The following is a 27,397-nucleotide window of genomic DNA, read 5'->3' as shown; positions in this document are numbered from 1 at the left end:
ATTTCCAAACAAAAACAAAACAATCACATTTGACTTCAAAAGAGGTAACTGCTTTTCAGCTTCCTTTTCAGCAAACTCAAGAGGATCAAAACTCTCCAAAAAAGATTGCGAGTTGTTTAGAATCACAACATGAGAAGCTCAGCTGGAACATACACCAGATAAAGAAAGGTGTACACACACACACACACACACACACACACACACACACACACGTGTGTGTGTGTGTGTGTGTGTGTGTGTGTAAATATAAGATATAGAGGAAAAACAGAGGTGGAATTGAGAAAGAAACAGTTTATTAAGTATAGAAACGGACCTGCGTTGAGGGGGAAGGAAGTCAAATACAAATGAATAAGAACTGAAATAGGGATGTATGTGCATTATTTGTTGTGTGTGTGTAGTTATATCTTTTTGTAAGTTTGTCTTGTGAGTGACATCTGTGTTGCTGTTGGTATAATAACCTAAGAAAAGCATTTTAAAAATTAAAAAAGAAAGAAAAGAAAAACAGATAAAGAAAGGCACCACCAAAGCCTAGAGGATGCTAGTGTGCTTAACAAGCAAAGAAACTATTAGAGACATGAGGGCTTCCTTTAGAAAATGGAAGTCTTGTCCAAACAAGGCGAACAAAAAGGAACACAAACTTTGGAAAAATAAATGCAAGCAGACAATATAGGATGCTGAAAAAGAATTTGAGGATCACACCGCTAAAAACATTAAGACCAGCAACAACAAAAAATATTTAAATAGTTGCAGGGAACCAGGGAGGAAGGTGGACACTTTCAACGCCAATGGAGTCAAAAGTCTGATCTAGCAGTCTCTCTTTGTGCTCTTAAGCCAAGACTGGCTGAAAAGCCTATACTGTACAGAAATTACTCCCATGAAAGAGTTTGGTCATTTGTGGTCCCTTGTGGATGGGTTACCACTGTGAGTTTTGAAAGAGGGAACACCAGCCACGAGTGGGAGAGTTAATGTCTGCATCCCAATTGCTGATTCATACAGTTTTCATGTCTCTGTTTCATAGTAACAACTTCTTGCATCTTAAAGACTAACAGATCTACTGTTAAAACGAAGTTTTAATGGACTAGAGTCCATTGCATCAGGTGCATCAAGAGTTATCCTCAGTGGACAGCTATATACAGGAGCAAAGATGTATATACACGTACGCAATGCTTTTTTGATTAGAAAAAAAATGTGCTGGTACTCACCATGAGTTCTTACAGTAAGTGCCACACTTTTAACCTTGGGGTGGGGAGGCACTGGTACTGTATACCCTTGGGTACCCCCAGGGGGAAAAGCACTGCACGTACCTGCCAAATGAAAGTAACCCTTTGTGCATCTGATGAAGTGGGCTCTATTCCACAAAAGTTTAGGTACAATACAAAGAGATCTAAGGTACTATGAATTCTTTGTTGTGTGCATTGAATTCATATCCTATTATTCATATTTTACAAAAAAAACCTCCATGGTGGTTTTCCTGCTGATATGAAAAAAGCATATTTACAATGACTGTCCACCCAAAGATGAGAAATATCAAAAACAAATGGGCTCACTGGATACATGCATCAACTTTTGTTCTAGTCATGTGGAGTCGTTTCACAACTTTGTCAGCAAGAGACAAAGAGAGACACCTAAACGAAGGCAGCAGGAGTGTGCAGGTAGAACACAACAACGCATGGAGCAACTTTTTATGGAAGGGGCAGAACCTCCACCCCATCAACTCAGGAGTCTTTTGCAGGCAGTGTTCACACACTTTCAAAACCACAGGTGAACTGGTACTTTTACAGGTGCCACACAATATTTGTTCTGAACTTGTAAGTATTTTGCTTTTTCTTATAAACTACTTAGAAGTTATGTCACAATCAAATGGTATATAAATTTTGTTAAATTAAAATAAATAGCAGCAAGAAACATGCTTCAAAAATAAAATGATGGTTTAGATTAATCCTCCTATTCATAAAGATGTGAGTGGTACACTAGCCTCGAGACAGAGCCACTGGAAAGTTGAAATAAGGGGACTTCAGAACACTGATGCAGTGTAGGGAACAAATATTGCTGAAATGGCCAATTTATATGCTAGTATGGGCCAGCCTACTTCAACAAAGTTAGGTAAAAGGCAAAGGTAAAGGACCCCTGGATGGTTAAGTCCAGTTGAATTCGACTATGGGGTACGGCACTCATCTCTGCTTTCAGGCCGAGGGGGTCAGTGTTTGTCCAGACAGCTTCTCTGGGTTATGTGGCCAACATAACTAAACCACTTCTGGTGTATAGAACACCATGACAAGTGCCAGATCACACAGATTTACTTTCCTGCCACAGCAGTACCTATTTATTTACTCGTACTGGTATGCTTTAGAATTGCTAGGTTGGCAGGAGCTGGGACAGGACCTCACCCTGTTGTGTGGATGCGAACTGCCGACTTTACAATCAGCAAGCCCAAGAGGCTCAGTGGTCTAGACCACAGTGCCACATGCGTCCCTAAACAAAGTTATTGGAAAATTGGTGTATTACATCCACACATCATGGGCTCATTTTACTCTCATTCATGGAATGTTTCTACAGACTATAGTACAGCAAAGGCTAGTAGAAAGTGGGCAGTCACAAGAGTAACCTACGCTGCATTTTTAGAAACAATACTGCATGGGCTTAGCATGTTGTGTGAACCAGGCCATTGTGGTTCTGATTATACTGGAGATCAGGGATGGACACAGGAGATTATGTTCTTTTGGCTACTTGCAACCCTGTGACATTCTGTCTATGCTGACTATGTGACACTTCTAGGGTTATCAGAAGTTTGAAACAAGACTGTTAAAAGTGTGTCTCTTTGCCTGTGCTTCTGCATGGCCAGATATAATCCAGGATCTCTCACATCTAATTCATGGTACATGCAAGAGATGTTCTACAAGAGGTACATAACTGTTTGAAGACCCTATAGATTAAGGGAAATGAACCGGACCCAGGCCTTCTGAGATGGGTGTAGTGGGAGGTTGACTGCTGTAGTAATGGGACTTGTTGGCAGGCCACTTTGGGCAACTAAAAAATTGGCACACCAACTCGCGCTCCTTCTCATAGAAGCCTTTGACTGAAATCAGGCAAAGTCTCTTCCCTCCCAAGACTGAGTCACTTTGCCCAGCCGTGGAAAAAGAACTCAAGAATCTGGGCTGCAGCCTCCTCTCCAATCATCTCCAAAATCCCAGCACCCCAATAAATGGATGGCTGGATCCCACATAGAAACATACGAACCACCTTCTACTGAATCAGAGTTCTGGTCCATCTGGCCAACATTGCCTCCCTGACCAGCAGTGGCTCTCCGAAGTCTCTTGCCCCACAGCCCTGAGAGCCCTTAGCTGAAATCCCTGCAGCCTGAACTGAGAATCCTCCACTCACAAAGTGCATGTGCACTATGTCTTAGCTATGGGCCCTCCAGCTAAGCGACCAGAGCTGCAGATAAACTATTTGAAAAACTCTATGAAGAGGAGCAGGATAACACAGTTATTTGACAGCAAGGTGGTTTTACCTGAAGGAACAGCAGTACTGTTTGGGTGGTTATCGCCAGTCGACACAAAGATATCTTCCTCTCCTTCAGTGGATGAGCTGGAAGAGGAATCACTACTGATGTCATTCTCACTAGAACTGCTGGAGCTGGGCAGCAGAGCATACTTCCGCCGAGCCAGTACCTCCCTTTTCTTCCGCTGCATTAAAATCCGCTCTTTTTGGTTTTGCGTCCGCTGGGAGGAGCTGGTTTTCACAAACCGCTTCCTATAAGGGAGCCTCCTCAGAGTACTGCTGCTATGGAAACAGGGCCTTTTCATCAAGAGCCCTGGAACAGACTCTGTCTCTGTCCGGGGCCACTTTTGGGGCCGAGTACCATGAGTTCTGCTGGAAGCATTCAACACCGGCCGAGCATGCCTCACGGGGGCCGCCTCCTTGTCCTCCTCCTCAGACGTTACCGTGTCAGAGTCTCCAAAATGCAAACTAGATGAAGGTGAAGAGACACAGTCACTAAAAGATGAGTCATTGTCTTCGCTTTGCGTATCGAGGCGCTGCCTTAACCCTAAAACCCGGGGGTTCTCTTTTCCGCCACAGTTCTGAGCATAGGAAGGACCAGCCTGCTGGTTTTTACGCTTCTTGCGCATGACTATGGTTTCTTGCTCCGGGCGATTTCCGTTGAGGTCCTTCTGCTTCTGAGAGTCACCACAAAGGTGAGAGAATTCATCCCCAACTTTGTTGGCAATCATCTCAACTTCTTCAGGGAAGCTTTTGGCTGCCTCAATGGGCTGAGGAGGGTTCAAAAGGATCCCTTTCAGGCTCTCCTGGCTCTTTGGTGCACCAGAAGAAACGTCACTCTTCATATCCGCTTCGAGGGTATAGACTGTATTACATTTAGGAGTCCATTGAGACATGGGAAAACGGCAGGGAGGGCCTGGCAGAAATAAAAACAGAAATATTAGAATAATGAACAATGCAAACACCAGCTGTCAGAAGAACTTCCCAATAACTAAATAATTCATTTCTTCCCCTCCATAAGTTGCAGGAAAGTCTGTGGAAATCCAGTGTTTGGCATCTACCCTTACAGGAAGTCCTGCTGTGTTTTAAAACTCTATATTTCACAAGCTTTTGAAACTAACCGGGCGCCAGCAGCGCCCCCTAGCAACCAAGTGGAGATTTCTGGTCGCAGGAAATGCAACTTGAAATCTCCACCACTCACAAAAGCTGAAAAGCTGTTAGCAGTTATTGAGCTTCTAGCATTCCCTTGTTACTCCTCATCAAGCCTTTTGCATAAGTAAACAAGTAAGCTCCTCTTTCACCATCCCAGAAACAATGCCATTTGGAAGGCTGTAGCAGCTACTTTTTCAGCCCCACCTCCCCTCCAGAGCAGCCTGTTTTTAAGCCTTTGCCTGTTTTTAATACAGGTTTCAGCTTTGCTTTAGGTTTCTGATGAATAGGAGAGGGATGGATTGGTACTACCGGAGTGATACTGCTCAAAAGTAACAAATTAGGTTGCAATCCCATTTGCCTGTGTGGGTTAAAACACAGAGCCTAGAACTTGCCGAAGGTGAGCTCCTGTTGCTCGGTCCCTGCTCCTGCCCACCTAGCAGTTCGAAAGCACGTCAAAGTGCAAGTAGATAAATAGGTACCGCTCCGGCGGGAAGGTAAACAGCATTTCCGTGCACTGCTCTGGTTCGCCAGAAGCGGCTTGGTCATGCTGGCCACATGACCCGGAAGCTGTACGCCGGCTCCCTCGGCCAATAAAACGAGATGAGTGCCGCAACCCCAGAGTCGGCCACGACTGGACCTAGTGGTCAGGGATCCCTTTACTTTTAAGCCCTTTTGAATTCAGTAGGAACTATTTCTGTGTAGAAATGGTTAGGATTGTGTCTCTCTTTCAAGAATTTTAATATAATAGAATAGACAGTTTCTTGCCTTTTAGTATTTTTCTTATTCACTGTTTGTTAGTGGCTTGGCAAAGGGGGCTTTATGGTGTGGAGTAGATACTTAAATCTCATTGATTTCAATGGGAGCATTTCAGCCTGATTCAGTACATGTTTTCAATACATATTTTCTCTGAAGTAATTTCCTGTTTATTAAATAGAATTTACTCTCAAAAAATCCTGTGATAAGGATTACAGCCATAAGCATGTCCTTGACTCTTGCCTATTGAAAACAGCACAACCAAAAAGTACTTAACTTTAGCTGGATGGTGCCCAGGAACTAGAATGTTCTTTTATCCTATATAGTATCATAGTTCATTTAGCATTTACCGGTAATTGCTGTGTTATTGTAAATGAGATCACCACATTCTGTGAGAATGAGCATTAGTACACCTGTTCTGTTGGAAAAACTGAAATACCTTGCAGCTAGTTGTTTTCTTTCTCAAGAAAATGGTGTGGAAGATGTAGTTTTGGTTTTTAAACACTGTAATTAATTTCCAGGTCCGTAATTTTCTATGCCATTGTAATCTTTGGTTTCTCGATGCATAATTCTGGGCATGAACGAAGCCCAAAAAAGATGCTTGCATTTCTCTTTATTTTAAAATGATTTTTTTAAGTACATAAAAAAATCATCTGTAAAAAAAATATATCAACATTCTACACAATGCGTCTCAATAGATATATCATTGGTTTACCTACACAATTTCATTTTGTGACATTTCCTGAAGGCTCCAAGATGTAATAAATATTATAAGAGGACAATTGGGTGTGGTGGCTTTTTTAAAATCCCATGTCATTTTCCAAACAAGGAGCTTCTGAATGAAGCACTGGAAATCACTATTTCATTGTGAAATGTCTCAAAGAATATGAAATGACGACAGCTGATCCTGAGCACCCTAAGATGTAGTGTGAAGCTTTTTAGTATAAATAGTTCATATTTTAAGATGCATTGTTTATACTGGGATAGCCTTAGACTATACTTATCATCTTCCTACCTGTTTGCCTTGCCAGTGTAAAAATAACAAAATAAACATATGAATGTGGGTTGCAGGAAAGGCTTTCATGTATTCGATATAATACCTGTTTTCATATTTATTTTATAAAATCTCAAGTATAAAACTGGACTTCTCTAATCCTAGCTTTCATTGCAGTTTGAAGAAATCTAGCTAGTCATAGAATCATAGTGGGAAGGGACACAAAGGGTCATGTAGTCCAAACCCCTTGCAATGTCAGACACGTGTGTGTGTGTGTGTGTGTGTGTGTGTGTGTGAAGCTGGTACAATTGAATGACTGCAATTTATGAAGAACTGCAATGTGGTGGGGGTTATTTCTTTAACCCAGTAGTGTAGCTCCAGTGGTTCAAGGAAGAGGTGTGGGTGTAACTTAACAGCCTTTGAGTGTGTTCAGAAAGCAGTACAAAAATCAAACTGAACAAAAAATGGCAACTAGCCATTGTGTTTTTGCACCTGCAACCTAGGTTTCCAGGAGCCATGTGGCGAATAGCTTTTCTAACCCAGTTTCTAATACTGCTTGCAACAACCCACAAATTGCCGTGTCTCAAATAAAATGAAGCAGAAGTAGAAGACATACCCAGGGAGATGACTGGATCAGAAAAGCTTTAACAAGAATTTAAGTTACCTCGTTGGAAGATATTAATGATTAGAAAGGCAAAATAATAAAATCCAAGCTATATTAAAATGTTATTTGTTAGAAAAGCAGCAGTATTCCCTTTCACATAGTTCTAAAATCTTGCAGACACGGACTAGCGTCTGATGAGCTTTAAAGGATACCAGGACTACTTTCTCAACCGAGTGCAGATAATCTGTGGAACTTCCTGCAACCACAGGAAACAATGACCCACAGAGTGCAACCAAGTTGTGCATTTTTTGAGAGAGAATTTGGACTTGCTTGTTTGAAAACAAAATATATGCAGGGAGAGGGATGAAGATTTAAGAGAGCTGCGGTTTGCTATCAAGTGCTCACCTCCCTCTCACCCTCAGTTTTGAAAAACACAGATGCACACTTCACTGCTTTGCCATTTAATAGCATTTGTACACACATTTCCAAGTTTTAGCAATAATCATGTGACCTGGAAGCTTGCTATTTATTTTTATCTATTTTGAATGCTCAGAATCTGAGAATTATGACTTAACCATTCTATATTGTCATCAAAAGGGAACCAGCTGAGGTCAAGAAGCTATGCAGGGTCTGTCTAGGATGCTGTGCTTTAAACACCCTTGCTCTCAAGATAACAAATGCTTCTGCTGTTGCTCATCACTTTTCCAATTAGTAGTTGATAGTTTAATAGCCTCTCAGAACCTGGGCAACAGCAGAGAGAACTGGAGAGTAAGAAGTAGCAAATTTGCACGTTGCAACTGCTGTGAAAACTGGGAGGGCTAGCAAACTCTAATTCACTAAGCAATTAGGTTCTGAATATGTTAACAAGTTACCTTCATTTCTTACGCCCTTGTTGGGATTTTGTCAGCTTGAACAAAAGTTTCCCTGCAACCAAAAACACCCCCCTCCTGTGATACATATTCTCTTCTTGCAGCTATACAACAAGGAAGCCTTTGCCAAGCTGGTGCTCTCCTGGGCTTCATAGGGTTCTACTGGTTAGGCCTGATGGCAGTGTTAGAAACTGGGATAGGACTGCTAAGAGCCATGTGGCTCCTGGGACCTAGGTTGTGGGCGCCAAAACAAAATGTCTAGGTTTGTGTGTTGCTGCCCTGTTACCAGTCCAGGCAGCCTCACAGCAAAATATAGATTTATTTTTTTTTAATGCTGCCAGGTGAATCGGGGTCTGCAGGGTATCTTTTGCTGCCGCTCTACCCCACCAAACACCTGATTCACCCGGCAGCAAAAAAAAAAAAAAAAGACACATCTTTTGCTGCAGGGCAAATCAAGTGCTGGACGGGGTAGTAAAAGACGCAGCCAAGCAGGTGGAAATGCTATGCACCAAGGGTATCTCCTGGACATCTCCATCCAGTTGAAAAGGCTGATTGCCAGTCGCAAAATGCGCCTGACTAATTTCGGACCCTGCCTGATAGGAGTTGCAGTTCAAAATATCTGAAGGGCACCATGTTGCAGAAGGCTGTCATGAGGGATCTGGTGTATTTGTCTTGGCTGTAAAAAAAAAAAAGAGGGGGTGAAAGTACAGATGTAGCTCCATGTACATGTCCTTTCACATAAATGGCTCAATAAAGCTATGCGAACAGCTTCTTTATGGCCAGGCATTTTCACATTCGAAAACTAAAGAGGGAGTGCAGAGAACTGTGTATTAACTAACAACACAATTGAAACTGGCCTCCAAGCAAACACAGTTCTAGGAGGCCCATGTTTAGAAGCATGCTTATCAACAGGACAATGCTCCACGTCCCCCTAACATGCAGAAAACTGGCAGGGATGGCTGTGGTTATTGCACTGCTTGACACAACCAGGAAAACTGCATGATGCTGGCTGTTTACAGACAAGCAAGGAAGGAGGAGCATTTTGAGAAAGAGCAGCACTAAAGGAACTAGGGAAATGCTGAGGCAGAGGCATAGCTGGAGGGTGGGTGGGACTGGGCGACACTTGCCACACCCGAGCCCGTGTCTCTCCTGGGAGTGACATGGTGGCTTGGGGGCCTGCAGGCTCTGAATGTGGCACTGCTGTGCTCAGGGACAAACTCCTACAGAGGGGGACTTCTTCCTTTCTTTGTCAACGAATAGTAGGAGAATCACGATCAACCTTGGTGTTGCTATGTTTTATTTTGTACTTTTCTACTTTACCTTGTCAACAGATTATTTCTAAGGTGGCTCACAAAATTGCAATACTTAAAAAAATACAAATATTAAATACATCATCACCATAAATGTTTTAGCAGCAGGGATGTAAAAATTACTTATTATTGCATCATTTATAATTTATTATCCATCTTTCCACAAAGGAGGTAAAGGCATCATTGTATATGGCTCTCCCACTCCACATTTTACCCTCACAAAAACCCTGTGAGGTAGCCTTGATCTGGTGAGATGAAAGACGGTGACTGGCCAGGTCAAAATCACCCAGTAAGCATCATGACTGAATGGAGATTCAAACACTGATATTTTAAGTCCTAGTCTACCACCCCAACCACTGTAAAAAGGTAAAGGGACTCCTGACCATTAGGTCCAGTCGCGGATGACTCTGGGGTTGCGGTGCTCATCTCGCTTTATTGTCCGAGGGAGCCAGGGTACAGCTTCCAGGTCATGTGGCCAGCATGACTAAGCTGCTTCTGGTGAACTAGAGCAGCGCCGTTTACCTTCCTGCCAGAGCGGTACCTATTTATCTACTTGCACTTTGACATGCTTTCGAACTGCTAGGTTGGCAGGAGACCACTGTACTAGACATCAAAGCAACACAACGAGTAGGCAGAACTAAGAACACTACAATTGTGGGCAGATGTGCAAGTAGCACTGTTATTACCTGGCAGTAGCGAATTCTGAGGACCTAAACCTCAGAAGCATTGAAAAATAGTCACCACACCCTTGACCACAGTAGGTAGGGATTTCCAAAGGGTCACCCCTGACCAAAGGGAGGAAGGTTCATGTGGGACTAGGTGGCCCTCAAGACATTCTGGTCCTGAGCTGTGGGGCTTTTGTAAGTTAATGCCAACAGTCTTGACTTGAGCCCAAAACCATTGAAGGAGCCAGTGAACCTTTTCCAATACCCCCACCCCAATCTTCTAAACATCAGGAGCTGACTGAGCATGGCACTCCAGAGAACATCCTACATGATGTATGACAACTCTCCTAAGCAGACATAGAAACATACTCCACTCTGCAGCCAAGGCTCAGATTCTCTTCTCTCTATCATGCCCCCTCCTATCAGCAGGGGTGGGAGACCTATTTCAGCCCCAAGGCCACATTCTCTCATGCATAACCTTCTGGAAGGCTGCTGCATATGAATGGTGGGCAGGGCACAAAAGCGGGTGTGGGCAGAACAATGGACATGGCTCTTCCCTTTATACCAGGGATGGGCAACTGATGGTCCTGCTTGCTGATCTACAACTCCCATTATCCCTGGCTGGGCTGATGGGAGTCCAACCACATATGGCTCCCAATCTCCTCTGCTTTATTCATTATGCTATATTCCAGGCAAGCAAAAGTCAGAGGTTTCTACACCTACCCTCATTTCTCCATCCAGATAAGCAAGAGGCGTCACTACAGTTCAAAGACACATTTCAGCCAGGCAAAAGCACTCAAAGACACAGAGCAAGGGCCGGTGAGAGGTATGGTCTGGGTAGGCCACTCAATTTAAAGTGCTGATATGAAAATTTTAGAGGACCAAATTGTATGAGGAAACGTACCTGAGCCCCATCAGCTTTGGAGTTTAAGATCTGACTGGCAGATAATAGGGAAAGGGCCTTTTCCTGGGGGCAGTACAGATGCATAACTCCCTCCCTAGTGATATCTGTCAAACCCCTCTCTTGCCCACTTATTGTAAAGACCTTTCTGTTCAACAATGTATGACCCACCCCTTCCCAACCTGGGCAGCAGAGGTCCAGAGACTCATTCAATGATGTGAGGTGGCTGAGGCCCAGGAGAGTCTTGGATGCCAAACCATGCACATTGGCAGTGATACTGGGTGGTGCCTGAGCTTTACTCAGAATAGACCCAATAAAATTAATGAACATGAAGTCAGTGCCATTAATTTCAGCTCTACTTTGAATAAAATGCTTTGGATGCCAAAGAAGAGTAAAAACACCGTGAAGTTAAATAACTAACACTGGAGACTGACTACAAGAGGTATTGCATAAGCCATACTTGTAAGCCAGTTGTTAGCAAGGGTTCTTTATAGGCCTTTCCATGGGCAATGCCTCCATAGAGATTCATTCCGCAGAACAGCTGCAACCTCTAGAGCAGTACCATCCCCTAGATTACCTGGGGGGGCAGTAAGAGGCAAGGGGGTGTCAGGGGGGGTGCTGGAGGTAACTGAGGCCAAATCTGCCATCTCTATATTTACTTCAGAGTTAACTCTATTCAAGTGCAATGTAAGGTGTTGCACGCTGTACCAATTTCCAAACCTGTCTGAGCTAGAAGAGAAAAGTGGGATGTTGTTGACAGACAATGGAGTGTGCCTCTGGGAGTGAAGTCAAACTGCGGTAAGCACTGAAGTGACCTCTCTGGGATGCAAGCCTGGGCAGTATGTACGGAGGTCCTGGGCTGCCCAAACGACAAGACCCCCCTCTTGGCCTCACTGATGCGGTTCAAAGGAAAGCAGAGCAAGATGTTTACAAGCTTTTTGTCACCATTTGGATATGCTGTTTAAGATATGTCTAAGTGATTTGGGGGATCTTCTTTTGATAGAAATTCCATATTAGAAATCCATTTTCAGATACATTGAGGAAGTTGTGGTAGTGAAGAAAGAACTACCTGAGCTACAAAATGACTCAGTTGAAGCCAAAGTTTAAGAAATCATACAAGTTTTGGTTACAAAAGGAAATTTCTGATTGCTCTCTGTGCTATAGACAGAGGTTAAACTCCTTGCTGCATTTCCAACATGAACCTTGATAGAACACAGTTTAGTGCTGTTGTCCACCTTCTCCCCAAGCAAAGAAATGGACTTCCAGATTACTAAATGTAGTGATTTAAGAAGACTCCCGCTATGTGACTTTAGACCAAAGAGTGGGAAATTGGTATAACTTCATCAAGCCCACCCACTGCATTCAGAATTTATGGAACAGTGAAAGAGTTACTAAATGTGATAGCTAAGAAACGACTCTCAGACTTTGAAAAGCTGGTAGCACTGGATCAAGATAATCAATTTTGTTGACTTAATTAAACTAGTTCTAACTGGATTTTGAATAAATGTGCAATTAATTGTTACTGCATTGAATTTTATTGTGCTTTCATGTTCCTTAGTGGGTCATGCACACTGCTATTCTGAATAATGCTGTAGGGAAGACAGAGGCTATGGAACCAAGGGGGTGGTGGCCCCAAAACCACTGATCTATAAAGTTGCAAGGACACGTGTGGGAAAGACTCCTGCAATCAGCCTTGGCCAATGGCCATGCAATTCCAAGCCTTCAAGTATTACAGCTGTGCTGTGGAATGAACCCATAGAAAAGCAGTTTCTACAGCAGTGTAAAATACGTTAGGAAGGCACCGCATACTCATGCCACTGTGTGACGGGACTACCTCTGAAAATTGATTCTGGACATGGATTTTCCATTTTTAAAAAAGCTTATTTTAAAGGGCACCAATAAGCAGAAATGAAAGGAAAATATTACCATGAATTTCTATTCCCAGAGGCACCTGAAGGACAGCCCTTCCATCTGGGAAAACTCTTCTCTCTCACTGGTAGGCCAGTGAGAGGGAAGAGTCATCCCAGATGGAAGGGCTGTCCTTCAGGAGCCTCTGGGGAACATAGCTTTCTACTGGTATGGAAGAAATCAGCATACAACAAGAGTTAAAGATAAGGAAGAAGTGACAGCATCTACCAGGGTTTCCATTTGAACCCAGACTTTTACGGTTTGTACTGCAGCAATTCAGAGTATCGGCCTAGAGCAGGGATGGGGAATACGTGATCCTCCACATGTTGTTAGACTATAACTCACATCATCCCTGACCAATGGTCACATACTGGTTGGGACTGATGGGAGTTTGGAGTCAAGCATGTGGTCCTAACGTCACAGATGAGGTTGATGCTCCCACTTCCTACACCCTCAACGGGCATACTGAAGAGGAAGGGGACTAATTGTTACTGACTAGCACCACAGTAACTGGTGCTTCTATTGTGCTGTACAGTAGCTTGTTGCTGGGTAAGGAACAATATGATCAGGGTGGTGGAGTTGCACAATTGCTGCAAACTCTGTAGTGGGCAAGTCACAATCCCTGTGCTTGGGACTTCTGGCAGCATACCTATGATTGCACGGCTGGCTAAGTTCAGGATATTGAATGCAGATCACAACAATATCAGAGGCTCCATGTTAGCCATCTTGACTGCTCATTCAGACATAAAAACAGTTTTAATGGTTTGCCATCCCCCCACCCTTCCTATTGCCTTCTTTCTGTTTCAGGTTGGTGTGTTGACTGCTATCCAACTAATGCTTTTATTAGTATTAATGGATAATCTGTTTTGTTTTGCTCTGCTGTGTTATGTTTTTATTATACTGCGGTTTTTAGAAGACTTGCCATGTCAACTCTGGTAGAAATGTGGCATGCACAATTTTGAAATTAAAAATATATATTTTTTAAGGACAGCCCAATTTTCTGGTCTCACAGAAAATTACACAGTAGCAGTATTCCGAGTGGTATATTAACAAGTACTTTCATTAATGTACTGAAGACCAAGCACCACAGCAATCCTCAACAGTTCACATTGGAGAGAGCTGCTCATATATCACCAGGATTAGTTAGTAGCACTGGAACAAGAAATTCTGATAGATAGATAGATAGATAGATAGATACCACCAAATGGCACCTTAAACCTGGATTATGGTTGCCACAATGCAATGGCTAGGTGCCATTTTTGTTCATTTGTTTTTGTTTTGCAGTGGACTTCATTATCATCATTCCTTTCATTTCATACCACTTTATATTTTAAAGAACAAATCTCAAAGTCATTTACAAAACATCAAAACATCAAATAAAACAATCCAGAATAAAACAAAGTGAAGCTTCAATGACATATTTCAGATTCTTCTCTAAGTGACTTTTTGCTTTCCCCAGACACCATCCAGAGATTTTCACCTGGTCGCAATTGGACCTGTGCCAGTCGCAAAACATACCTGGCACCTGGCTAATTTTGAACACTCCTATACAAACTATACCAGCCTTCCCCAAATGTTTTGGGCTACAGGGGAAAAGGTGGGATATAAAAAAATATATAACAACAACTTCACTCAGCCCCAACAAAATCCAGATGAGCCAAAACATCTGGATAGTGGAAGGCTGGTCTATAGTCCTATATCTCCTGCTATGGACCCTTTAGGATCCTGGCGTGGTAGTGGGGGGGGGGGGAGAGAAGATCGTCACCAGCCGGTCCAGTTAGCATCAGGGGATCTCTTACTATCATGTGCAAGATACAACTAGACTATCATATAACCCGGGGAGGGGGGAGCTTACCACTTGGGAGATTCATTCACATGAATGACACCCCACTCAACTCTGTAAAGAGAGACACAATACATTAAGTCCTTGTTAACATGATTTCCTCACCACTGTGACCCACCATTTCAGGACAGATCAGCTGGCATACAGCCAAAGTGTGTTTAACTAACAGCAGATCCACAACCAGACACTGAAGTTCTCTCATCCCACTCTATGCATATACGGTATATGTTGTGTATATAAACACAATGCTAGCTCTTGTACTTTTGCCCTTCATACTCTTCTCACCACCTTCACTCCCCCAATCACATGTAAAAATTGAACCTCAATTTACATTAAATTTACCTCAACCTGCCTGGTAAACAGATTTCACAGTACAGTTAACAAGTAATTCCACAAAATATATACCCTGGGAGGACAACAAAGCTTGCCAAGGTTCAGAGTTACCACATACTCCAACTTCCTACATGGCCTTTGACAATGTACAAAGATACCACCAGATATTTTATTTTGAGAGGGGAGGAGTTAAGATTGAAATGTTCTCATCCTCTTCCTGTCCTACTACATTTAGATTTCTGATTCCTGCCCTGTTCCCATGCTGAAGTTGAGGCTTTCCATGTAGTCCAGGCACTGACCCACCCCAGACCAGCTCAGATTCAGCAAGGTAGGTTCATTGCCATTTGTTCAAATCAAATTTCAAGCATTAATAGAAGGGCTACACATTGATAAAATAAGGACTCCAGGTCACAAGAGTACTTCACTCCTCTCCAACCTGCAGACAAATTGTGAACAACATTTGGTTTGTTTATTTAGTACAGTATACCAACCATAGCACAAAAAACCTTAAAACAAATTGCAGAGCCATCTTCAACCACTGCAAATATGGTCTTCCATCTTAGTCCTACTGGAACCCCATGCAACCTCCCCAAGTCACAAATCCTGTTCTCCTTTTCTTCAGGCTCTCTTCACATCAGGGCCATATACTTAAGCTTTTACTGTTCATTCATCTGAAGTCAAATGCCACATCCCTATTCTGTTTCAGGATCCATACTCCATTCACAAGCAAACACTTAAGTAGGGGGAGAGAGAGTCCACTCTGAGCATGAGACAGAAATAAAAGGGGCTGTGTTGAAAGAGATAATGAATCCATATTAAGGCACCTTGGGCATATTTTCTCTAGGGATAGCATACAGCAAGTGATCACCCTAAGTCTTGCCCTTGGGTCATTCCATATCAAGTGATGCATTTTTTTCCCTCATGTCATCCAATTTTTTGTCATATTTTGTACACTTGTTGAATGATCAAAACTAAGTTTACATCTTTTTTTAAAAATCTCATCCTGTTTTTGAATTATGAGGGTTTGAAATTTCAAAAGACTGCAATTTTGGCTTTGCGGGACTACACAAAAACCTTTAAAATTTCTTCAAAACTTCATGGGCTTTAATGTGATATGTCGCATGATAGGCTTACTTTAAATTTTAAAGTTAAGTTACAAAATTGAAAATTTTAAAAATTGTATTTAATATTTCTAAGAGCTACCTGCAAAATTTCTTATTGGTATCTCAATGGGATCACACTAAAAGAATGTTTTGTACATACATGTCTGCCATATGGGGTTCTATTTAGGCTAAATGTGTCTTCTTGGAGTAAAATATAACAGAATAAACAAGATTTCAAACTATAATATAATATAACTATAATATAATGCCTACTTCAGGCAGTTCTTTAGAAAGTTATTCAATTAAAAGGTATCTGAAAACTAATCAAGTTTTTCTTTTAAAAATGCGTTCCAAAGCGGAGTGATAGCTTGTTGTTGCATGATAGAATTAACACTTTAAAAGAATTATTCTAAGTGCTTCATTTCATGAGCATTACAACAAAATACATGGAGGGGATATATCCAATGTAAATGCTGTATTGAAACTTTTGAATAAATGTTTTTTATTAAAAAACAAATGCTTCTGATCAAGCAGAAATGTCAAATGAAGAGAGGCATTTATCCTGCTAAACACACTCATTCGTTTGAATGAATGAAAGACTAACAGCCTTATGTAGTGATCCCATACACACTCAGAAACAAGCACTTCCAACAGGTATTTTCACAAGTAAACCTGCACAGAATTGAGCTGCGTGCATGTTTTGTTTGCTTCACCCACTTTCAAGCGGATTCCCTCTTGCCACCTTTTTATGCCATCATATTCTGTTACCTTTGCAACTCATCTCCCCATTCCAGCCACATTCTGGCTGTTAAGTTTCTAAAGGTAGAGGGCTGCCTTTTGTTTGGGTTCCCATATAAAGAGCCATGTGCACCAATGGTGCTGTATTATTAATCAATCAATCGTCACACGTCATTATGGAAATGACATAAAAGACAACAACCCAGGACCCATTTCTAAAGCTGCATTTCGTTTCTTCACCCTCCACTTCAAGCTTCCACCCCCTTAAGGGGCTGGAAGGGATGGGGCTGCTGTGGCCCTTACAAATCCCCCTCTTTCCACGCCCCTCCAACACATGCAGTCAAAGAGTCTAAATTTAGATTCTTAACTTCTCAATGCAGGCACTTGCAGGCTTTTTTACTCATATCGCCGGCGTTCACCAGACCCTCGAGGGTGCCAGACCAGGGCATAGTGATCACCAATAATTCCATTTCTTTATCCGAGATCACACAGGCCCAGCGCGGGGAGGAGGAAAGCGGGGCGAAAGAGGCCGGCCAAGCCCGAGCTGCCCATATTTTGCCTTCCCTCCTACCCCACAAGCTCTCACGCTGCGCGGAGCTGCCACCCTTCCGTCTCCCCCCACCCAACCCAAACTGTACGCTTCTCGGGACAGCGAGTTCCCGGGAAGGCGGACGGCGCTGCACCAGCCGGGGCCCTCAGCCCCCCGCCGCCTATTCCTCTGCGGTCTCGCCCCTTCTCTTCCGCCGTGAAGCGGGAGGAAGCGAGCGGAGGCGGCGGCGGCGGCGGGCAGCCCCGGCCCAGGGGAGCCCCACACGCAGGGCGGCCTCTCGCCCTCCTCCCACTCCCGGGGCCCACGGAAGCCTCCAGCGCGTACCTGCGGGCGCTGAGGGGGGCGAGGGCGAAGCGGCCTAGCCCGGCCCAGCTGGCGCCGGACCCTCCTCACGGCTCCGCTCGGCGCGACGTCCTTCCTCTCGCCCGGTCCCCTCCTTCCTTCCCTCCCCGGTTGGGGGCCGAGGGCGCAGCTCCGAGCGGGGGCAGTTGGCTTTGCTGCGCGGCCCCCGCCCCCCGGTCCTGCTTCTCCTGCCGCCGCCGCCGCCGCCACCTCCCTCGTCTCCTTCTTCTGCTTCTTCTTCTTCTCCTCTGCCAGCCGCTCCCTCCCTCTCCCTTTCCCCCTCTCTCTCCCTCCGCGGACGCAAAAGCGCGACACTCGGCGACGCTTTACGGCAAAGCCGCCAAGCGCCACCGGGCAGCTGCCTAAAGAGGGCGCGAGGCTCTGCTCGCAGCGCGCACTTCGGGAGTGCGATGGGCGACTCCACGTGCGGGTGCAGGGCGGGGAAAGACAGGGAGGGGGGGTTGGTGGGGGGGTTTGTTTAGTTTAAATAAGCCTAGTTAAAGGATGGTGGTCTTGTTTATTTTAATGAGTTAAAACAAAAGGGAACCCTGACAAGATCCTTATTTCATCAGCCAACCTGCGCTCACAGGCGGAAGGCCACGCTCTCCTCGAGCAAACATCGAAGCCGCGGAATGAATGCACACCTTGGGTTTTGTTGCGTGCGCGTTTTTAAAACGACCGAATAAACGCAAAACGTATTTGCCACCACTTTCTACGCCCCGCACATGGAGTCCAGCCGAGGCATATTAGCGAGCCGGAAGTGTTTGTTGGGAAAGCCGTTAAGATTGCAGCCGCTTTGTCATCACCAGAGAGACGCACTAACGTCCCTCCCCATCCCCCCCCGCTGCCGCTCCTATTACCGCTGTTCCTCACTATGGGCGGCGCGCCACCTACTGGCCGGAGGACTACGCAGCGCCTTGCTGCAGAGGCTCAGCCTTCAGGAAGGGATCCTGTTTGCGCCTCGCTGCTGCTGCAGGACTGCGAAATGGGTGGCGATGGCCCATTGTAGCGTCCCTCTGGCCGCCCCACACGCTTCTCAGAGCCGGCTTCCTCCATGAATGGGTCTTGCTGGTGGTAGCCCCCCGACCAAAGCAGCCTCGGCTTTCCTCCAGATGCGGGGCGGAGTAATGCTACCTAACCCACCTCGCGGGGTTGTTGTGACGGTCCCAAACGATCAAAGAATTGTGGAGTTGGAAGGGGCCAGCAGGGTCATCTAGTCCGACTCCCCTGCAATGCAGGGACCTTCTGCGCAGGCTGAGGAAGCCATTTGCAGACCTAAGATGAACCCCTGGAATAAGTCGAGTCGACAGGTTCTGACAGCTGGATGCTGGAAGGAAACACGTGTGTGTGTTCAGTGGGACTCCCAAGTCCACAAAGCGCCCGCCACAATGGAAAGGTTATTTTCTAAGACGCCTCAAAACCCTTCGGGGATTTGGATCGAGAGGGCTGCAGCCCTGTGCAAAGAAAAATGAAAGTATCCCCAAGTTTCAAAACTAAGGAATTAAAATAATCGAAAGTGGGCCCGCAGAGGGGAAAAGAGGGACGTGTAGAAACTACGAATTTCTATTTTAAATTTTAACTATTAATTTCGGAACTAGGGGACTTAATAACCTGCACTTCCATTATCCCCACGTACCAAAGCTTTCCCCCCGACTGCGTAGCCTTTTCGCACAAGGCTCCATGGAGTTGGGCACGGCTAAACCTGCAGAGAGGAGTCCGAAATCCGCGTCGGTTTGGGCCACTTCAACTGCCAGCTTTCCCGCAAAGAATCCTGAGCGTTGTAGTTCGTTGCGTGTCGGGTGAACCCAGTTCTTCCAACCCCCGCACAGAACAAACCATGACAACAGCTCATCCAGCTGCGCATACTGAGAAAAATGCGCAGCCTTCCTTGCAACCCTAATTCCCACCCCACGTCTGCTCTGAAGCACTAGTGAATTTAGAGGGGGTTACTCTCAGGAACTGGAGTTAGGATTTCCACTTCAGGGTTTTTTAAAAAAATGCTTTATTGGTTGTTGTTTTTTAAACAAACCCATAACAAAACAGAAAAACAGATCAAAAAGTATATAACGATCAACAAAAAAATCCAAAAATAACACTCCTTGCATACCAAAAAGAAAGACACAAATTTAAGTTCATCCTTTCCTAATTCTTCCGGTCCCCCCACTTACTTTATCTCTCCTAAATTCTCTATCACTCAAATTCTTTAACAATCTCTTGTTTTAAAGGATTTCCACTTCAGGAATAAACAAAAGGGGGTTGTTTTTGGAAATGTACTTGACATTTCTTTGGAAGATTGTTAAAACATATGTAGTATTTGTGTGTGCATTTGTGTGTACACACACACTTATATTTATTACAGTGCCTAACAAAACAGATTTTCAATTCTTACAGCAAATGGTTTCGGCTACTGCCTCCTTCAGGTGCTCTGAATTGAACCCGAGGGTTCTTTAGCCAAGGTGGCAGTTCAAGGAATATTTGCAAGTGCGCCCTTTGCTGTAGCTTAGCAGTACTGAGCTGGGGAGGCTTTCCTCTTATGTTATGTACCGAAGTTCTCACCCTGGGCCAGCAGGGGGATACTGTAGATAGTTATGCAAATGAAGGTTCGAAAGTGACGTTCAGTGATTGGATAGTTTGTATGCAAATGAAGGATCGAAAGTGACATTCAGTGATTGGATAGTTTTAGAAAATGGCAACAGTTACATTGTTCTGGAGCTCTATATAAGCAGCCTGACTGAGCTCCTCAGTTAGTTCTGTTCCAGCTTACAAATAAAGAGCTGCTTTGGAAGAATTGCTGTGTCATCTGATATGTTCGCCCACAACTTAACATTAGGGCCATCAGTAAAGGAAGTAGCCATCTCCCAGAGTGACCCATCTCACCTGTAGCACCCCAGTTATGGAACACCAGGCCCTTCAAGTGTCCCTATTTTCCAGGGACAGTCCTGGAATTTCAGAAGCCATCCCGGTTTCTGATTTGATCCAAAAATGTCCCACTTTTCTTAGGATATCCCTATTTTCATTGGATAAATGTTGAAGGGTATGGAGTCATGCGACCCCTGAGCCAAGGAAGTAACTATACAACTTTAAGAAGACATCTGAATGCAGCCTTGTATGGGGAAGTTTTTACATGTTTAATGTCTTGTTATGTCTCTATAGATGTTGGAAGCCGCTCAGAATGATGGTATAAATATCATCATCATCATCATCATTATCATTATTATGGTTGTTGAATAAGACATCCCTATTTTCATTGGAGAAATATTGGAGGGTATTGAACACACTCCTCCCCTCCTTAGAAATTCAGTTGGCACAAACTTTGCTTTGTTTTAGGTCCCAGCTGAAAACGTGTCTTTTTGCCTGTCCACAGTATGAAGTGATTTGAAAGTTAAACTGATTTTAATATTGATTGTTGTCATTGTTTTCCCTTTGTGCAATTCCACCCTAAGGTCTACAAACCAAACCAGGTTGTTGAAAAGTTGTTTAGATTTACTAAACAAGTATTACGGTAATTCACTTACACAATGCAGAATGTATTAGTACATCATCATATAGCATCATAACACTGATTATATTTTAATTGCAAGCCTTGTCACCATTATGGTTTATAGAAATAATTATCACCTATGAAAATTACAATGGCTCAGCCAATCTGCTATCATGCAAGCAGGGGATTTTTCATAAAGAAAACACTATACAGTGGTACCTCAGGTTAAGTACTTAATTAGTTCCAGAGGTCCGTACTTAACCTGAAACTGTTCTTAACCTGAAGCACCATTTTAGCTAATGGGGCCTCCTGCTGCTGCTGCGCCACCGGAGCACGATTTCTGTTCTCATCCTGAAGCAAAGTTCTTAACCTGAAGCACTATTTCTGGGTTAGCTGAAGTGTATGTAACCTGAAGCGTATGTAACCCGAGGTACCACTGTATACATATCAACAATTGGCCCTTTTAAAATCCTCCAGTAATAATAAGGTGCAGTATATTCCTAATCAAAATCACCTCTCTTTCATGTTGTCTTGATTACAATTGATATAAAAAAATGCAAGCTTCATGATCAGAACCCCCCGAACGAAGTCGGCCCAAAAATTTATAATTTGGTAAAAAATGCAAGCTTCATCAAAATTATCTTCAAAGCGAAAAGAATATTGTTAACAAATAATTGGGATTAAATCACTTGGTTTTCAGATGTGGATTAAGGCCTACTAGTGGGTCATGGCCTGTTCTAAGATGAGTCATAACAGCAGTTCTACCACCATACAAACATATGATAAAAAATTAAGAAATGGGTCCCCACTTTAAAGTTGTATATCAGCTGGAGATCAAATACAAATAATTGCCATAAAAACCATATCTGGATAGGAATTATTTAGACACCTATTAAAATCTAAATGATAATGTAGAAGAATAAATAATATATACCGTATTTTTCGTCCCATAGGACACTCCGTCCCATAGGACGCACCTAGTTTTTTTGGGGGGAAATAAAGGAGAATTTTTTTCCCTTTATTCCCCCCCCCAACCAAGTCGGGGAAACCAAACCAGGTCGGGGAACAGCGCTCCGCCTCCCCGCTGTCCCCTGAGCTTCTGGGGCTGGCGCTGGGGAGAAGCACGCTTCTCCCCAGCGCCAGCCTCCAAACCAGGTCGGGGAACAGCGGGATGGCGGTGCTGCACCTCCCTGCTGTCCCCCGAGCTTGTGGGGCTGGCCGATGTCTGCCCGAAGCGCGGGGCGCTCTGCTTCAGGGCGCCCGCGCGCCGGACAGCAGGCTGCTATCCGCAGCCTAGGGAGCCCTGCGGGAACTCCCGCAGGGCTCCCCAGGCTTGCTGATAGTTTCCTGAAGCCTGGAGAGCGAGAGGGGTCGCACCGGTGCGCACCAACCCCTCTCACTCTCCAAGCTACAGCGAAAGCCTGCATTCGCCCCATAGGACGCACACAGATTTCCCCTTCATTCTTGGAGGGGAAAAAGTGCGTCCTATAGGGCGAAAAATACGGTACTTTCTGGTGTGAGGTTTTTATAATAGTAAGATTTTCATTTATTTTTGCTTTTTTTAAAAAGGAGTTAAAATTTTATATGGCTCACTTAGGATTTAAGCTGTACAAGGCTTTATCCTGTATGCTTAAGCACAGCTCTCACTAAATGCGAAAGTGGTTTCACAGTGCTTTAAAAATGCGGTGAGACTGTGGCCTTGCTCCACACCTTATTTGAGTGCTTTAGTTTGGCAGGAATGTGGCCTTAGTCTGTGATAATGTCTCTTCCTTGCCTTGAAGGATGAGGAGAAATAAGGGAGTGATACAGAGATCCTACCCCCGGGGCTGAAAAAGATCCCCCAGGGCAGAGGATCTCAGGGTTCTTGTAGATCCCACAATCCTGAAGTCTGCCCCTCCTTGGTGTAATGAGCGTGTGCCTGCTTGTATCTACGGATTCACACATTACATACCTGCATATATTATTTGTTCTATCATTTGTGTTCTGCTTCTAGCCAAAAAAAGGCTTCCAGCTTACACAGTTTGATCAATTTAAACAATAGATTGATCATCCTTACCCAGTAGATTGATCAAGCCTACCCAGATGCTTGAAAAGTTGAGGTAATTTAAATCTGCTGTTAGTATTTTAATTTTTGTATATTTTAAAGTATGGTTGTGATTTTTTTTCATTTTTATTCTCTCTCTTTTCAAAAACCGCATTGAGGTTTGTTTGTTTGTTTTTGCAATCAAGCAGCGTATAAATTTTATGAAATAAATGAGCAATAAATGATAAAAGTCAAGGCACAAAAGGGGGGGAAGCACAAAGAATGATAAAAACAAAAGCAAACTCAATTCTTAAAGTTATGTGGTAATAGTTCTTATAATACGCTGCTGAAATGGAAGAAGCCTGATGGAACCAGCCGAGGTGGGAGACCTGAGGCGCCACTCCCATCACTCCTGTCTACGGCCATGCTGCCTGGGCCTAATGGGAACTGAAGTCCAACAGCATTTTTGAACGCTCAAACGCCCCTCCCATAAGCCCCGCTTCCCTTTCTCTCTCTTCCAATAAAGTTCAAGCTCCTGCCTTCCGGCAATCCAACTAGCCAATCCGCATGCTTGAAAGAGTAAAAAGAGGCGGAGCCGAGGGCCCCTCGCGGCGTGCGAGAGAAAAGGCGCAGCGGAAGACAAGGCTCCCTCCAGTTACACGCATGCGCTCAGACTCGTGCACGGCCCGCCCGCCCCGCATGTCCGCCCGCTACGCAGCCTCGGCGTCTCTTGCATCCGGGTCCTTCCTGAGCGCGACTCGCCAATAGGCGAGGAGGCGAGAGGCTTGCGCGTGCGCGCTGGAGGGCCGGCCTGGCTGGTTCCGAGGCTGAGGGGGAAGGGCGCTGCATTGTGCGAGCTGCAGAAGCGGCAGCAAAATGGCCGCTGCGCCGTCTGGGGCCGCCGCCGCCGCCGCCTTCGCCTCCCCCGCCGCCTCGGCTACCGCTGCCTCGTCTTCCTCCTCCTCTTCTTCGGCCAGCGGCGCCCCGGGCCCCAACCAGACGCCGACGGAAAGCAAGAAAATCACAGAGCTGCGCGTTATCGACCTCAAGTCCGAGCTGAAGCGCCGCAACCTGGACGTGGCCGGCGTCAAGACCGTCCTCATCGCTCGCCTCAAGCAGGTGAGGAGGAGGAGGAGGAGCGGGGTAGGCCGCGGGCCCCGCAGCCAAGCGCCGGCCTGGCCTCGGGAGGGAGCGAGGAGGAGGGCGCGGGGCCTCCGTGAGCGCCCGGCTCGCCTTGCCTCCGCGGCCTCTCCCTCTCTCGGCGTCCTTCCTCTTAACCGCCTTCCAACGGAGAAGCGCGGCGGGCGGAAGGCTTTCCTGCGTCCCGTGAGGGCATTTCTTCTTCCTTTGCCCCCGCAACTTGCAGGCTGGTAGCGCATTTCTCGCTACGGAGACGCCGTGGGGTTTAATAGGGCTTAAAAACAGAAAACTATTTCGAGAGAACTCTTTGTAGGCGGTTCTGTGGCAATGGCTGCTCTGTATCCTGCCCTGAGGTCTGCTATAGGGCAGCCGATAAAAAAATGTGCTTCATAAAACAAATGGGCGAGATTGAAAGTGAGGGAAGGAGGCGGGAAACCCTCAGCAGTCAGCGAAGGAGGGCGTGTGTGGAGTTGAGCTTGTGCTCAGCTAAGTCACGATGCCTCTTCGTTTTTATTCTTTCCTCCAAGGAGCTCCGGGTGGTCTGCATAGTGGTTGTCTCTCTCACACACCCCTCCAAAAAAAAAAAAAAAATTGCTCCGCACAGCAACCCTGTGAGGTGAATCAGACCAGCAGTTAATGGCTGGCTCAAGCTCTTCCAGTGAACTTCATGGCTAAGTGAGGATTTGAACCCAGTGGCGTAGCGTGGGGGGTGCAGGGGGGGCCGGGCGCAACATCTGGGGGTTAGGGGGCGCAAATCCACGGGTTAGGGGGCGCAAATTACTTGCCTTGCCCCGGGTGCTGACAACCCACGCTACGCCACTGTTTGAACCTGGCTAGTCTGACTGGTCAAACCATTATTCCATCTTGTCTCCTGATAACAATTGCATATGGCTGTGCATTTATCATTCAGTAAATGTTTAGGCATTGTGAAGTTGTCTTGGATCTCGGCTTTAGAGGCGGGGGTTGTTCATACTACACTTATTTTGAAAGTTCTGCATTGGCTGCCTTATCACTTCTGGGTTTAGCTTAAGGTGTTTGTGGTGTTTAACTTTTAAAACTTGAAAAGATATGGGGCGCAAATTCATGAAGCAGCATCTTTTGCCATACCAGCCTACCCATATCTTAAGATCTTCTGAAGAAGCCTGCTCCAAGTTCCTGCTTTCATACTATGCTTCTGCAAATGAGATTCACAAACGAGAGTGATGTTTTCTCTGGTGGTATCCCAGATTTGTAGTGCTCTTCCTATGGTGCCAACGTTATGGTGCAGACCCAGAGGGCAGGATACAGAGCAGCCATTGCCACAGGTTTTTAGACACCATGTGAAAACATTTCTGTATGCTTGGGCATTTTAGATTAGATTAGATTTTTTAAAAATCATGTCCAGGTTTGTTTTGGGCTATTTTGTTTTGTTTTATTGAATATTATTAGGTTTCCTTTTAGTTTTAAAATAGATTTTTATATTGAATGAAATTTATTTACTCTTTCTACACCACTATGGAATCTCTTAATGAAGGGTTGCTAAATATTTTAAAGAAAGTAAAATCTTGTTTGTTAGGTTTTCAAAGGCCTATTGTAGTTTAATGTTTCTACAGCACTTATAAATGTTGGGGGCTTCCTAAATAACCAGATTATATCTGGAACCCTTGGCATATTTAAGAAAATCACAGGTTTGTACTGAGATCCATGACAGTTATCCTGCTATAAGTTGTTTCTGGTACCTGCAGACATACATAGTGAAAGTTCTGTTAATCACCAATTGCTGTTAATGTGTTCGTGACAGACTTTTAATTTGCAAACTGTTGAATCCTGTACTGCTGCACCCCCATTTCTTCACGGTTGTTACCCTATTTGCAGATGTCATAATTCCTGAGTCTCCGTTCTTTTGCCCAAGGCGCAGAACAGGGCAGCTCCATAGGTTGAGTGTTAGATTTGTTGATTTATTTAAGAACACTTTTAACCCATTCTTCATTGATAGGCAAACTCAGAGTGGTGTACAGTAAAACAAATTAAAATTGCAGATAAACAGCTTAGACTAATCACAGGGTAGGTAACTCTCCTACTTAACAAAACCTGTGTAAACAAATAATACTTTAAGCTGGCAATGAAAATGAATTGGTGCCAGCCATAACCATGGATTCCACAACCATGGCACCACTACAGAAAAGGTCCTTGTATGCTGTCTGTATGGCATAATCAACATGTGACAGAAGTGAGCTGAAACTCAGTGGCTTGCCCCTCACCTTTGAACACAGATCATATATTGCTTTCAAGATGAACATGAATAAACTGTGATTAAAATGCCAGATTAAATGTGTTGGGTATGGCTAGGAGATTTAGTCCCCCTCCCCCCTGCTCCTCCCATGCATTTATTGTTTTCTGCCCAGGACTACAATTGTTTCAAGTACATACTAGATTGGTTTAACTTTGTGGGCACAGGTGTCTAATGATGCAAATGTTGTTTGCATGTCATCATTTAGTATGGAGGACTGCTGCATGACGTGTGCAGCTATCATGTACCTGTGGAATTGCTTGGACTGTACCTGGGTCTCATATCCATGCGTAACAGACTCTCAGAACAATTATATTAGGTAGTCGGTCTGCTCAGTCTTGTTCATGTCCATTCAGAAGTCTCACTTCTAAGCAGTGATGTGGGTGGAACATTTTCTCAAAGGAGTAATTTCCAGAGCTTTATTTTTCCACGGTAAAAAAATACTTAATAAGTTCTTTGGTAGCAATGAATGGTTGCCATTTGCAAATAAATTTTAGGCAACCTTGGCAATTCCAAAGTTTTTAGTTTGAGTACAAAATGCAAGTAAAATATCCAAATACTACCGGGGGTGGGTGGGGGAGGGGCAATGACCATCGTTCTTGATGATTGGCCATGCAGACTGGGGCTTTAAGGGAAAACATGCTGTGCTTGTATTATTTAATTATCATAATAATTGTCATTCTGTGCTACTTTACCTCTCATAGGAGGAAGTGCAGTATAGGGTAGTTTACAGCATAATAAAATTTGATCTTAAGAAATCATGTTAGATATTAAAGCTACATAACTAAATAAAAAAACCTAACTCATCCCAGGGACATTTAAATTTCTTGTGATGATGCTGGTATGATCCTGTTCGATTAAAATTTCTGTGGCAGTCAATCAGTGAGGTCTCTCAATTATCCCTCTATATATTTTCAC

At 44.4% G+C, this 27,397-nt stretch overlaps 2 protein-coding genes across 9 annotated transcripts in view; one reads left to right on the top strand and one right to left on the bottom strand.

Annotated features, from left to right (window-relative positions):
- Positions 1–19,480, bottom strand: part of RNF111 (ring finger protein 111) — a 50,859-nt gene extending 31,379 nt beyond the window's left edge. For 2 of the 8 annotated variants that reach the window (XM_083475658.1, XM_083475661.1), the window contains exons 1-2: positions 17,549–17,874; positions 3,512–4,417 (exon numbers count right to left, since the gene is read on the bottom strand). In XM_083475658.1, coding sequence (XP_083331784.1) covers positions 3,512–4,397 — 886 coding nt within the window. In that variant the 5' untranslated portion in view covers positions 4,398–4,417; positions 17,549–17,874. Of the gene's footprint in view, positions 1–3,511; positions 4,418–17,548; positions 17,875–19,202 lie in introns of those variants that run through there. The other 6 variants (XM_083475662.1, XM_083475663.1, XM_083475659.1 and 3 more) reach the window with 5 other exon arrangements.
- A 4,248-nt stretch (positions 19,481–23,728) lies between these two features.
- The window catches only part of SLTM (SAFB like transcription modulator), a 38,870-nt gene continuing 35,201 nt past the window's right edge, over positions 23,729–27,397 (top strand). Inside the window, exon 1 of the mRNA XM_083475656.1 lies at positions 23,729–24,189. Within this exon, the coding sequence (XP_083331782.1) occupies positions 23,947–24,189 (243 nt within the window). The 5' untranslated portion in view covers positions 23,729–23,946. The remainder of the gene's footprint in view (positions 24,190–27,397) is intronic.

Source organism: Podarcis liolepis (assembly GCF_965112155.1).
Source record: "Podarcis liolepis genome assembly, chromosome: 14".
Classification (NCBI taxonomy): Eukaryota; Metazoa; Chordata; class Lepidosauria; order Squamata; family Lacertidae; genus Podarcis; species Podarcis liolepis.
Note: the sequence above shows the minus strand (reverse complement) of the source record. Positions and strands in the feature narration are given on the sequence as shown.